Source organism: Aquarana catesbeiana, linkage group LG13, assembly GCF_042186555.1.
Source record: "Aquarana catesbeiana isolate 2022-GZ linkage group LG13, ASM4218655v1, whole genome shotgun sequence".
NCBI lineage: Eukaryota > Metazoa > Chordata > Amphibia > Anura > Ranidae > Aquarana > Aquarana catesbeiana.
In genome coordinates, this window is record NC_133336.1 from 118,553,179 (window position 1) to 118,565,686 (window position 12,508).

The window sequence follows — 12,508 nt, forward strand, 5'->3', positions numbered from 1 at the left end:
AGAAATCCTCCTATTTAGTCCAGAGTGTAGAGTGGATAAAAGGAGAATGCTCAACTGTCTATGCCAATAAAAATAAGTAAGAAACCTGTGTTTGTGGTACTAGATAATATATTCTATATGATGTATGTATCCAATGCCACATTTCAGAACCTGTATGTACTGTCAAAGAACCAATCCATATGACTTCACAATAAAGAGAATGAATGAAGAAAAAACAGAGTTAGGTACCTGGTAACTCTTTTCCTAATAAGTCTTCCAGGGCAGCATCCAAGAGATAGGCTCCTCCTCCCTAACACAGGAAACACATTAGTCCACCATTATAAATTTCACAGTCTTGCCTGTGTGCCTCAGTTGTATTAAAGCACCGAAGGAATTCCCAGTAAGTTCAAAAGCCCCCCCCGCTGTACCTGGTATTTGTCATTTCAAGGGTGGGAACTAGTGCTGCCCTGGAAGACTTCTTAGAAAAAAAAGAGTTACCAGGTACCTAACTCTGTTTTCTCGAATCGTCTTCCAGGGCAGCATCCCAGAGGATGTAACAAGCAATACTTACTAGGGTGGGGATAGAGACTGGAGCACCTTGCGACCAAATGCCTGGTCTTGGTAAGACAGCTGGTTTATACGGTAGTGCTTTGCAAAGGTACTGAAGCTCGACCATGTCGCTGGCCTGTAGATCTGCTCCGGAGTTGCCCCTGCTTTCTCTGCGCCCGACGTTGCCCAGGCTCTGGTTGCGTGTGCTCTGATTCCGCTTGGCGGGTGAGGTCCTGCGCCTCATAGGTCGTCTGTATGGCCATTCTTATCCATCTGCTGATGGTATTCTAGTCCTTTTTCCTTTGTTGACTCCTGCATAAAGGACAAAAAGGGAGGTTGTTCTTCGCCAATCCTTTGTTCTTTCGACATATGTTATGAGCGTATTTCTTACATCTAGTTTCTTGTAAGTGTCTCTTTTTCTGCTATTCATAGTTTTTGGAAGTGAAGGTATGACGATATTTTGAGTTCTATGGAACGTTGAAGAGACCTTGGGTAGAAAGGCCGGATCTGGAGAGAGAATTATTTTGTCTAAATGTATTAGGCAGTATGGTTCCATTATAGACAGAGCTTGGATTTCGCTCACTCTTCTGGCGGATACCAGGGCCAGAATGAGTGCAGTCTTTAAAGTGAGCTTTTTGTCTAAGCTTTTTTCCATCGGTTCAAATGGAGGGGACAGAAAGCCCTTAAGTACTGTGGCCATGTCCCAAGTTGGAGTTCTATAAATTTTGTCTGGTCTAGCTCTTTTAAGCGATATTAGGAATCGCTTTATCAGCGGATCCTCTGCTAGTCTTGTGTCCATGACCGAGGAAAGCGCTGCAACTTGTACCTTCAATGTGCCTGGAGAGATGTTTTTGTCTGCACCATCTTGTAGGAAATCCAAAATTGTTGGGATTATCCCTCTGTTGGAGATCGGTTTGTTTCTGTTCCAGGAGACAAACGTTTTCCTTACTTTCTCATAGATAGCCCTAGTTACAGGCTTCCTGCTGTTTAAGATGGTATTGATCACTTTGTCTGACAGCCCTTTGTTCTGAAGTTTTACCCTTTCAGTAACCAAGCCGAAAGCTTCAGGATTCTGTGATTCGGGTGGTTGACTGGGCCCTGTGACAGGAGATCTGGCCGGTCAGTCAGTGTCAGCTGAGGTTGTATGCTGAGGTTTTTCAAGTGGCTGAACCATGCTCTCTGGGGCCAGTGCGGTGCTATTAGTATCACTGCTGTTTTCTCTGACTTTATTTTTTGAATCACCTTTGGGATTATGGCAATTGGAGGGAATGCATAACACAGATGCCATCCCCAGCTTTGGTTGAAAGCATCTACTCCGCTGTTGCCATCTGTGGGGTCCAGGGAGAAGAATATTGGTGATGTTGCATTTGCTTCGGAAGCGAATAGATCTACCTCGGGTACTCCACATTTTTGAGTGATTTGTGTGAAGGTTGTTTGGTTCAGTGACCATTCTGTTTGTCTTATGGTCTTCCGGCTCAGGAAGTCTGCCAGCGTATTGTCTGTTCCTTTCAGATGAATACCTGATATTGACTTTATGTTCGATTCTGCCCATAGTAGGATTGTCTCCGTCAGCCTCATCAAGTTTCGGGACTTTGTACCACCTTGTCTGTTTAGATATGCCACAGTCGTGGCGTTGTCTGATTGCACCTTTACGTCTCTCCCCTGTAACGCTGGCTTGAACGCTTTTAATGCTCCCCCCACTTGGGACCATTTGGATATCCATTTCCCTTGTGAGCAGAGCCCCTCCATGTGGGCCCCCCAGCCTAGGGCGCTGGCATCGGTGGTAATCCTGATTGGATCGGATTGAGCCCATCTGCGCCCTTCGATGTATTGAAGTGGATTGAGCAACCATTGGAGTGTCTGCTTGACTGTGGTTGGGACAGGAATGGACTTGTCTAGGGATGAGTGCCTGCAATCCCACTGAGACAGAATGTCATGTGAATCTGTGCCCAAGTGATGGCTGGAATGGAAGACGTCATCAGTCCTAGTATGGGCATTCCTTGTCTGATTGTTATGGCATTGGTCCCTATAAGGGAGGTTATTGCCTGTGTGATTTTTCCGTTCTTTTCTTCTGTTAGAAAAGTTTTTGATAGTCTGGAGTCCAGCACATATCCCAAATATACCACTCTCTGGCTTGGGGTCACTTGAGATTTTTCTGCATTCACTATCCATCCCAGGTTTTGCAGATAGGACATACTTGTGCGCAGATTGTTCTCTAGGATTTCTGCCGAGTCCACAAAGAACAGTAGGTCGTCTAAGTACGGTATTATTCCAATACCTTGCTGTCTTAGACCTTTTAATGCTTCCGCCATTATCTGAGAAGATTCTTGGTGCCGAAGAGATGCCGAAAGGGAGAGCTGCGTATTGTAGGTGTAAAGTAGTTGCTGGCCCTTGTATTGCGAACCTCAGGAATTTTTGATGATCCTCCCTTATGGGGACATGTAGGTAGGCATCCTGTAGGTCTAGTGTCGCCATGAATGTCTCCTGTGGTAGGATGTTCCTGATCGAGTAAATAGACTCCATTCTGAATTTCTTGTATTTTATCCCTCGGTTGAGTGGTTTGAGGTTCAGTATAAGTCTTAGCTTGCCTGACATTTTCTTTTTTGCGAAGTTTTGGGATTAGAAGCCCCTTTGTTCCTCTTCTTGAGGTACATGGCGAATCACCTTCTGATCCAGTAGGTTCTGCAGGGATTCTAAGAAGGCCTTTGCTCGATCGTTGTCCCTTGGCAGCATGGTTGCTAGGTACTTGGTTGGGGGGCGGGTGGAGAATTCTATTACGTAGCCGTCCACTATGGTGTGCAAGATGAACTTGTTTTTTGTTGCCTTCTCCCATTGGTGGGAAAAGGCCACAAGTCTGCCCCCCACCTGGTGACAGTCATTGTTTTTTGTTCTTTTGGTTAGGAGGCTTGAGGATGAATTCACCCTTGCCTTTTTTGTTTTGCTGTCCCCAGCGCTTTTTTGCCCCTGGCTTGTTGAATTTTTTAAATTGCCGAAAGGGCGCCTTCCCTTGCTTCTTTTTGATTTGAGGAAAACCCTTGTTCTTTGCTGCGGTCCTGTCTAGGACTGTTTCTAGTTCAGGTTTGAAAAGTAGGTCTCCAGTGAATGGAATCCCGCATAATCTGTTCTTGGAAGAGATGTCCCCTCCCCAAGACTTTAACCACAGAGCTCTTTGGGCTGAGTTGAGTAGTGCTGTGGCCCTTGAAGATATCCTGACAGTTTCAGCTGAGGCTGCCGCTCTGGTTAGCGTAGGGATGTTTTTTTATTCATTTCCCTGGGTGTGTCATTCTCCAGCAGTTCTTGAAGCTGGGTTAACCAGATTAGTAAAGTCCGGGCTGTGCAGGTGGAAGCTATTGCCGGATTCAGGTTTGCGGCCCCTGCTTCCCAGGCCCTCTTTAGGAGGGCTTCTATTTTTTTTATCCATGTTGTCACTTAGGGTACCTGCGTCGTCAAAGACTAAGTCAGATTTATTTGTGACTTTTGCCAGAAAGGCATCCACTTTGGGGCATTTAGCCCAGGTTTTGGTGTCTGTCTCTGCAAACGGGTATCTGCGTTTGACTGTGGCTAGTATAAAGATTTTTTTTCTCTGGGTCTTCCCATTCTTTTTTGACTATGTCTTTGAGGGTTTGGTGTACAGGGAATGTTCTGGGTTTTCTGGGTTGTAGCCCTTTGTACATGTATTGTGAGCTCTGCGGTTTTCTGTTCTGAGTCTGAGCAAATTCCATCCTCCGATTCAGATTGTTCCGATTCATCTGAATCCTCTACTTGCTCTGCCTGTTCCCTGCAGGAATGCATGTTCCGCTGGTAGATGGGATATTGGTCTGACCGATACATGATGGCGCTTCCAATTTTTCAATAACTGAGTGTAGTGGCGCCATGGTGCTCTGAATTTCCTTCTTGAGAGAGTTGAGCAGATCTTTCAAATACCCCTGCGATTTTTTGGCCACCATTTTGTCTATACATTTCTGACATAGGGGTTTTTTCCATTCAGGGGAAAGCCGGTGGCTGCATGAAGCACATGTTTTGCCTTTCGCTTTCCTCAGGGGTCTTTGCCTAAAATTGAGCATAGTAAAAAAGGTCCCCGTGAGGTAGGCAGTCAAAAACTGCCTGTAAGTAGGCAGTTGTATAGTAAAGTTAAGACAGAGATGACTCGAGTATTCTGGCTTACCTTGGAGCTGTCCTGGCTCGCAGGATCTGCAGGGCAGGGTGGAGAAGCGTCAGACATGGTCAGCCACCAGGATCCTCTGCTTAGAGGGGCCTTTTTAACCGCTTCCTGCTTAAAGCTCCGGCCCCGCCCCCAGCTGACCCCGTGCAGGTTGGTGGATATACCTGCACATGCCGCTGCCGTTGGTATTTTCCTACCCAGGTGTACAAACTAATAGGGAGGGAGACACTCTAAATGTAAATAATATTGTAACATCATTTTTTTTTTTTTAAACAAATACACATTTTTTTTTTTAAATTCCCGCCCCCAGAAGTCCTGAGTGTCCAGCTCTGCATCTTCCCGGAGATAGGCTTCAGGAAAATGGCCGCCACCCGGAACCGGAAATGCATCACACGGGGCCGGCGCCATCTTGGTACACCCTGCAAAGCCTTCATGAGGAGAGGCTTGTACAGCGGTGTGCAGAAGACGCCATCCGCAGCGAGAACAGTGGAAAGCGAGCGGGCAGGTGAGCGCGGACACACCAGGGACAAAAGGGGGTCTCCTGCAACAAGCACAGAGACAGAAATAAAAATAACAAACGTTTCTTGCAGCTCCTGTGGGTCAGGAGGAAACACAAACAACTGAGGCACGCAGGTAAGACTGTGAAATTTATAATGGTGGACTAGTGTGTCATGTTTTAGGGAGGAGGAGCCTATCTCTCAGATGCTGCCCTGGAAGACGATTCGAGAAAAAATGCAAAAGGTAATTATCTTCTTTTGTGGGATATGGCTACTAATACTGATGTTTAAAGTGCATCTAAAGGCAGCATGTTTAAAAACTTTTATGTCGTAGGGACATTTTTAAAAGTCTTGCAAGTTGTTTCCTATCTGTGTCCCTTTAGGCAGATTGTCCTATAAACATAACAGGAAGTGAAAGGAAATCTTTCTAAAAGTGAGGAAAATCCCCTCAGCTGTCACTGTAACAAACTGGAAGATTTACCCTCTTTTTCCTTTTCGATGAAACTTAAAATTTGAATTTCCCTTCACTTTCAGTCCAGGTGACAGTGGTAACCAAGACAAATGGGGTGACTCTTCTTAGGGAAAGGCACAGACAATAATAAAGACCTGACAGAGGTTCTAGCAATTCACTCTTTACCTCCAGCACAGACTTGCGATCTGCATGAATCTGCATAACATTCTCTGCCCACTCCATCAATGAATCACCCCGTGGCACTTTCACTCGTTCATGTTTCAGACGTCCTACTCTGAACTCTCCAGGATCATCACGACGCACTGCACTGGCTGTCCGACTCCTCTCTACAGTGGCCTCCCGCCTGTTCTGCAGCCAGACAATAGCTCTGCACAATAGAAAAAACAAAAAAATAAAAACAAAAAACATTGTACTTTGCTTGTACAATACGTGTCAAGGAATCGCGTATAAAAGCTTCACAATATTAATACCTGGATGCTCCAAAAGCTGTACATGTAAAGTAGAGCTGCCGGGTTTCAAAGGGAATCAGGAAGGGACATTTGCTGGTTAACTGCTCACACCAGTCTGGTAATGCTCCACTTGCTAAAGCTAATGGCTCCTGTAGAGAAAAACACATTTATACCAATGTCGCTTCTACAGTAAAAATACAGATGCAAGCTTTATGTGTTTCCAGAAACCTCAACCAACACTGTTATTAGTTATTCTTGGAAGTAAGAATATCTGTCTCTTTACTACCATACCTCAATCTGCTGCAGAATTTTGGTGGTAATTTTCTTGCTGGTGAATTCCTCTGGAGGAACACTGAATAGAAGCATTTCATCTCCTTCTGCAACAAAGCAAGACAAAGCTTGCATAACTTCTATAGTAAAACACATCCGAATACTTCATACAGTTTAATTAGGAAGAGGACCACATTTATAATCATTTCATATTACTTTGAGTAACAAAGATACTAAAAAAAAAAAAAAAAAAAAGTGCAATAAATTTGCAACAAAATTAAGAAACTCTTGTCTGGAATTCATGTGTTGTAATGTACAGCTGGGTGCTGTAACAAACTGAAAATCCCAGAAGACCTCTGCAGTAACATGGATACGGCCCCTTCTTCTGCAGTTCCTTGATTTGGGAAATAAAGCTACAATTAAACCTGCAATGACTCCCATCTTTTAAAACATAGACCACATTTACTTAGTACCAAAAGTCAGCTTTACCATGGCAGTCTTTCTGAAGAAATATCAAACAGGCAATACGGAGATCCAGCCTCATAAATAATATGCTAATGTCAAGCTTCTGCAAGAAGTGAATGCATCACAACCTAGCCACTCTACTGCCTATGCCCAGAGTACAGTGACAGTAGGCGGAGCTTGGAAGCTTGCATCAACACACAAGACAAAAGAAACAGTTATAAGGACAGCACATTGAAAGTATTGTCTGCTTGCTCTTTCCATCTGTATCAGTTTGGAAAGACTGAGTGAATGGTAAGCATTGCACCTGTGTAAAAGTTTGCTTACGTGGGCTGTGACTGTCAGTGGCTTCCTGCTTATTTTGTAATGTACATGATAACAGGACCAAGACATCTGAAAACTGGGGTTTTGCACACAGAGAAACGTATTACACTAATCAGGTTGCTAGTGGTAGCTTACTTTATATTTTGGATCGGGGTCTCCAAACTTTTCAAAAGAAAGGGACAATTTTCTGTCCCTTAGGGGGGCTGGATTGTGGCCACTGGGGGTAGAAAATGTCCTGGGCCCAGAATCAGTGAGGGTAAACATGACCTCAGGGTTGGTGGTCAGTAGGAGGAGGAGTAGTGCCCCATCACTGATACCAGTTGAAGAAATAGTGCCCTGTTGTTGGTGACAGTGGGAGAAATAGTGCTCCATTGTTGGTGTCAGTGGGAGGAATAGTGCCCCATATCATTTGGATGAATAGTGCCCTAAGGGCCGGATAAAGACTAGCAAAGGGCTGCAGTTTGGAGACCCATCTTCGATCATGAGGAAAGGCTTGCTTTAATGACTGCTTAATTTTCCCTATGTTTGTGTGGTTTTTACTATTGCCATAGTTTTCTCCAACAATCTAAAAATATACACTCATAGTGTAAGCTGTGACAGCAACATCAGATTGTAAGCTTCTCTAGAGACAAGTAGTGGTGTGAATCATTCTGTGTACTGTGAAAAATGCTGTAGAATTAGTTGACATTATATAACTGCTATTTTATTTCACTTGACTCCAGTACCAAATGTGTGTTTTTTTCAGTACCAGTACTGTTCTTATGTAATGTGAAATTAAAACAAATACAGAATTCTCTTGTGCTGAGTCAGCGGTGTCTTTTAACTCTGCAGACCATTCTTTCAGGAGAGTATTGTATGTTCAAAAGTGGTAAAAAGAACAATAATGATTCTCCGAAATATAGTAAAACACTCAGAAACCTGACCTACCTTCTTGTGGAGTCCTAGCAGAGTATGGATCGCTGGCTACAATAAAAAGAATGCGCAGAAGCTGCAGAACATCCTCTACACCACATGAGTTTTGCCCACTGCCTGCCTTGGCTTGTGGCTGTTCCCGGGCGTAACTTAGAATGTCCGCATTCTGCAGTGTGGAAAGGGTAGCCGGCATCACTACAGATTTGGTGCCATTCTCACAGAAGTCCTGCAATTAAAGCAGCCATGACCCAATCAAATACAATTACTGGCAAGCTCTAAGCTATAGAATAAAACACAAAACACACACACACACACACACACAAAGGGTCTCTGAATTACCACTTAAACGTGAAGAAAAAAAAATACTTTCACTATAAAAACAGTTATCTTTTAAATATCTGTAATTACAACTGAATCTACAGACAACAAACCAAGCATAAAACTAGACAACCATGCCACCCCAGCCCCGCATTACTTTGTAAGCAGCGATAAGCTGAGAGCAGTTGCGGTTCTTTCGGATGCTCTTGTTAGTTCCAGTCAGTTTCCAGCGCCGCAAGAAGCTTGGATCTGCGTTCATCTGCAGATAGGTGATCAGATCATTCTTTGGCAAAGCATCTGTACCCAGTGACTGCTCCACATGTTCCACGGACCAGCAGCCCTGAAGAAGGGAATGCGGTATTAGGGGACAGCACAGCTCTGGATAGCACAGCTGGACAGATCTGCTCTACTACTGGAAACTGAATGGAATATCCTTGGATGACTGTGTCCATAAAATTCTGTACACCATAAAATTAACGTGGAACGCTACCTAAAAATAATAAAATGCGAAAAGGCAGAATTTTTAATGCAGAAGAGACATACTATATTTCTTCTGCATTACAATCACTTCTCTGCCTGTCCACGCTGCTCACTGAGCTGTCATTGTACAGCTCAGTGTATAGTGTGGACAGGCAGAGAAGTGATTGTAATGCAGAAGAAATATAGTATTTCTTTTCTGCATTAATTGAATTGCTGCGATGACTGAACTCTGGCACTTACATGGCCAGCCATTGGAAACGACCAGGGGTCGATACCCGGAAGCCGCCAGGCTGAAGATGTCAATGGTAGGGGTGGAGCTCTGGGACACAGCAGCGCTAGAGAACAGGCGAGTATAGTTCCACTTCCAGATATGGACTAGACATGACTAGGTGGCTTGCAGCAAATAGCAGTCAGAGTCTAATGGTAGCTACAACTGACCAACACCAAAAAGAGGTCTGCTGAAATATTCAACACCCCTTAATGACATTCTGATTTTCAGTGTGCATTTCACATCAATGTTTTCTATCTGCACACAGCTTCTTGCTTGTATTCTCCCTTGCAATTGCATACAATTTCTACAACCTGACATAATGACAGTTGATATCCATTTCAATGCAAACCTGTAATCTCTGTATTATATATTCTTCGTATATTGCATTATTTCACATGCTTGAATAGCTGTAGCACAGAACAGACTTGTTAAGCTAGTAAAGCTGCATGTGTCCGGTTACACAATGTAAGTAAAAGGAAGCCAAACAGTGACACTTACCATTCTGCCAGACTCTTTTTGCTTATCAGAATCCTTCATTTCCCTGTACATTATTCTGTTAATGAAAAAGTGAAAGCAGTTTGTAGACACCAGAGCTCAAGGCTAATGCTTTAGAAAAGGATGCGTCAATTAAAACAAGAAAACCCCACATTTGGATAACATGTACAGTACAAGTCTGTAAGGAAAATCAGCATGAAACTCAAGATCCTCGTCATCCGTTATCTACAACTTATATACAAATTTGACATCAATATGTTACCTTTGTTGGGTCAAACAATAGTTTTCTCGCAAAAAGCATTTGAACCAGGTAAAAAGCAGATAGGTATCTGACTGCATAGAGGGGAGCATTACATGGTGTCAATAATAGTAAGAAATCAAACAATATAGGAAAGAAAAAAACTGAAGGCTAGATCTTAATATTTCTTTGCAGGATATGTATATTACTAAACTGCCTCCTAATAACCAATAATAAAACATGAGAAGCTTTGCAGATTTAGGAAAAAACATCATATCACAATTCACATGTGCCTTCTTACGTGTATGTTGGCTCCCATATCCTCCTCAATTTGTCAGACTTTATGGCTCCATTACAGGAGAGATGCAGAAGTTTCTGCACATAGTAAAATATGGTGGCACGGAAATTACTGAGTGGTAACTCCACTTCTCTTCCACTACCTAGACCGGTCACTTTCAATGTAAGTGCCAATCTAGGTGCAGGAGCACATTCCACTTCTTCCAGGAGTTCTGAGTGAGGGGTTCCTGCAATGAAAGACAACTCATATGTAAAGCAGATAACTAACAAACCCTTAATTACTGTTGTGCATCTTCTAGAACTATGAATATTCTTCATCTCTGTCCACATGGAGAACACACACAAGTCACATATAGTTCATCCAATGTTTACTGTCTGTTGCTTTGCCTCTATGTACACACCTGGAGCTGAAATCTCCAAGTCTGTGGTCTGTTGCACATTGGTCCGTCCAGGACGAGGATCAAAAGCTGGCACGAGAGCAGAAAACTGTCTTTTCAGAACATAATCATCATCCCAAGTTCTGCGTCTTCCACCTTTTGTCTCATATTCCTCTTCCTCCTATGTGGCAAAATGAGAATTTGTCAACCATATACACACTTAATATATATCAGCAGCCAACAAGAATTAATCTTCTTCTACATGTGCTATATTATGCTCAGATGCAACCCTTACAGGCAAAGGGGTGAGAGGAGATTTCTACTAAAAGAAGAGGAATCAGCACAAGAGATCCATCCCACTGACTTGTAAGTTATGTCTCTTGTGCTGATTTATCTGTTTTTAATTTGAGCTACACATAAGCCGCCCAAGGTGCTCCCCTACCCCAAAGTACCCTCCCTATGTTAAGGGCATGTGGCCGGGTATAGTTAGTTTTGGGGGGGGGGGGGGGTACTAGCTTGTCTACCCCCTCCTCCCTTGCCTGCCAGGCTGCATGCTTGGATAAGGGTGCGGTATGGTCTTTGGGGCGACCTCACGCTTTTTTCTTTTTTGCTTGGGGTCCCCCTCAAGGTCACGCCAGGGTTTTTTTTGGCATGAGGTTCCCCTTAAAATCCGCACCAGGGCCTGGTATGGTTTGGGGGGCCGCGCTGTTTTTTTTCTCAAATTTTTGATTGCCGTCAATTGTTTGGTTTATGAGTCATCAGTTTTAAGGACACGGAGGCCCACTCCTTAGCAACCAGCTATTCACAGGTTAGGGACGCCTGCTCCTTAACAAAAAAAGCTACTGCTCCTAAACACTGCAAAAACGCTGGCAAAAAAAAAGACGCCAAAATTTTGCTTTTTATCCAGCGTCTAGTGTGCATAGGACCTAACACTCAGAAAAAGTATGTATAGAAGATCAGCTGGCAGATTTGCAAATATGTGACAGAGGACTGGAGGTGAAAAACTTGAGAAACCGAGAATCTACCAGTAGCTGTTGACAGTAGAAAAATCCTCAATTTCAAGCGAAAAATATATCAGAATGGAAACAGACATCTATTTTCATAAGGACACTAAGCTAAACTGAGAAGGTATGAAGTGAGAGGTTATAGCCTCTAGGGGGTTGAACTCCAGTTTACTATGTACCTACAGTGGGGACGGAAAGTATTCAGACCCCCTTAAATTTTTCACTCTTTGTTATATTGCAGCCATTTGCTAAAATCATTTAAGTTCATTTTTTTCCCTCATTAATGTACACACAGCACCCCATATTGACAGAAAAACACAGAATTGTTGACATTTTTGCAGATTTATAAAAAAAAAAAAAAAAAAAACTGAAATATCACATGGTCCTAAGTATTCAGACCCTTTGCTCAGTATTTAGTAGAAGCACCCTTCTGATCTAATACAGCCATGAGTCTTTTTGAGAGAGATGCAACAAGTTTTTCCACACCTGGATTTGGGGATCCTCTGCCATTCCTCCTGGCAGATCCTCACCAGTTCTGTCAGGTTGGATGGTAAACGTTGGTGGACAGCCATTTTTAGGTCTCTCCAGAGATGTCCAATTGGGTTTAAGTCAGGGCTCTGGCTGGGCCATTCAAGAACAGTCACGGACTTGTTGTGAAGCCACTCCTTCGTTATTTTAGCTGTGTGCTTAGGGTCATTGTCTTGTTGGAAGGTAAACCTTCGGCCCAGTTTTCGTCCAGGATATCCCTGTACTTGGCCGCATTCATCTTTCCCTCGATTGCAACCAGTTGTCCTGTCCCTGTAGCTGAAAAACACCCCACAGTATGATGCTACCACCACCATGCTTCACTGTTGGGACTGTATTGGACAGGTGATGAGCAGTGCCTGGTTTTCTCCACACATACCGCTTAGAATTAAGGCCAAAAAGTTCTACCTTGAGCTCATTAGGCCAA

At 43.5% G+C, this 12,508-nt stretch overlaps 1 protein-coding gene across 3 annotated transcripts in view; it reads right to left on the reverse strand.

Annotated features, from left to right (window-relative positions):
* The window catches only part of HECTD1 (HECT domain E3 ubiquitin protein ligase 1), a 261,585-nt gene that overhangs the window by 75,708 nt on the left and 173,369 nt on the right, over positions 1 to 12,508 (reverse strand). For 2 of the 3 annotated variants that reach the window (XM_073609172.1, XM_073609171.1), the window contains exons 28-35: positions 10,577 to 10,733; positions 10,180 to 10,402; positions 9,644 to 9,698; positions 8,552 to 8,734; positions 8,092 to 8,302; positions 6,400 to 6,485; positions 6,130 to 6,257; positions 5,825 to 6,026 (exon numbers count right to left, since the gene is read on the reverse strand). In XM_073609172.1, the coding sequence (XP_073465273.1) occupies positions 5,825 to 6,026; positions 6,130 to 6,257; positions 6,400 to 6,485; positions 8,092 to 8,302; positions 8,552 to 8,734; positions 9,644 to 9,698; positions 10,180 to 10,402; positions 10,577 to 10,733 (1,245 nt within the window). The remainder of the gene's footprint in view (positions 1 to 5,824; positions 6,027 to 6,129; positions 6,258 to 6,399; positions 6,486 to 8,091; positions 8,303 to 8,551; positions 8,735 to 9,643; positions 9,699 to 10,179; positions 10,403 to 10,576; positions 10,734 to 12,508) is intronic. The other variant, XM_073609173.1, reaches the window with a different exon arrangement.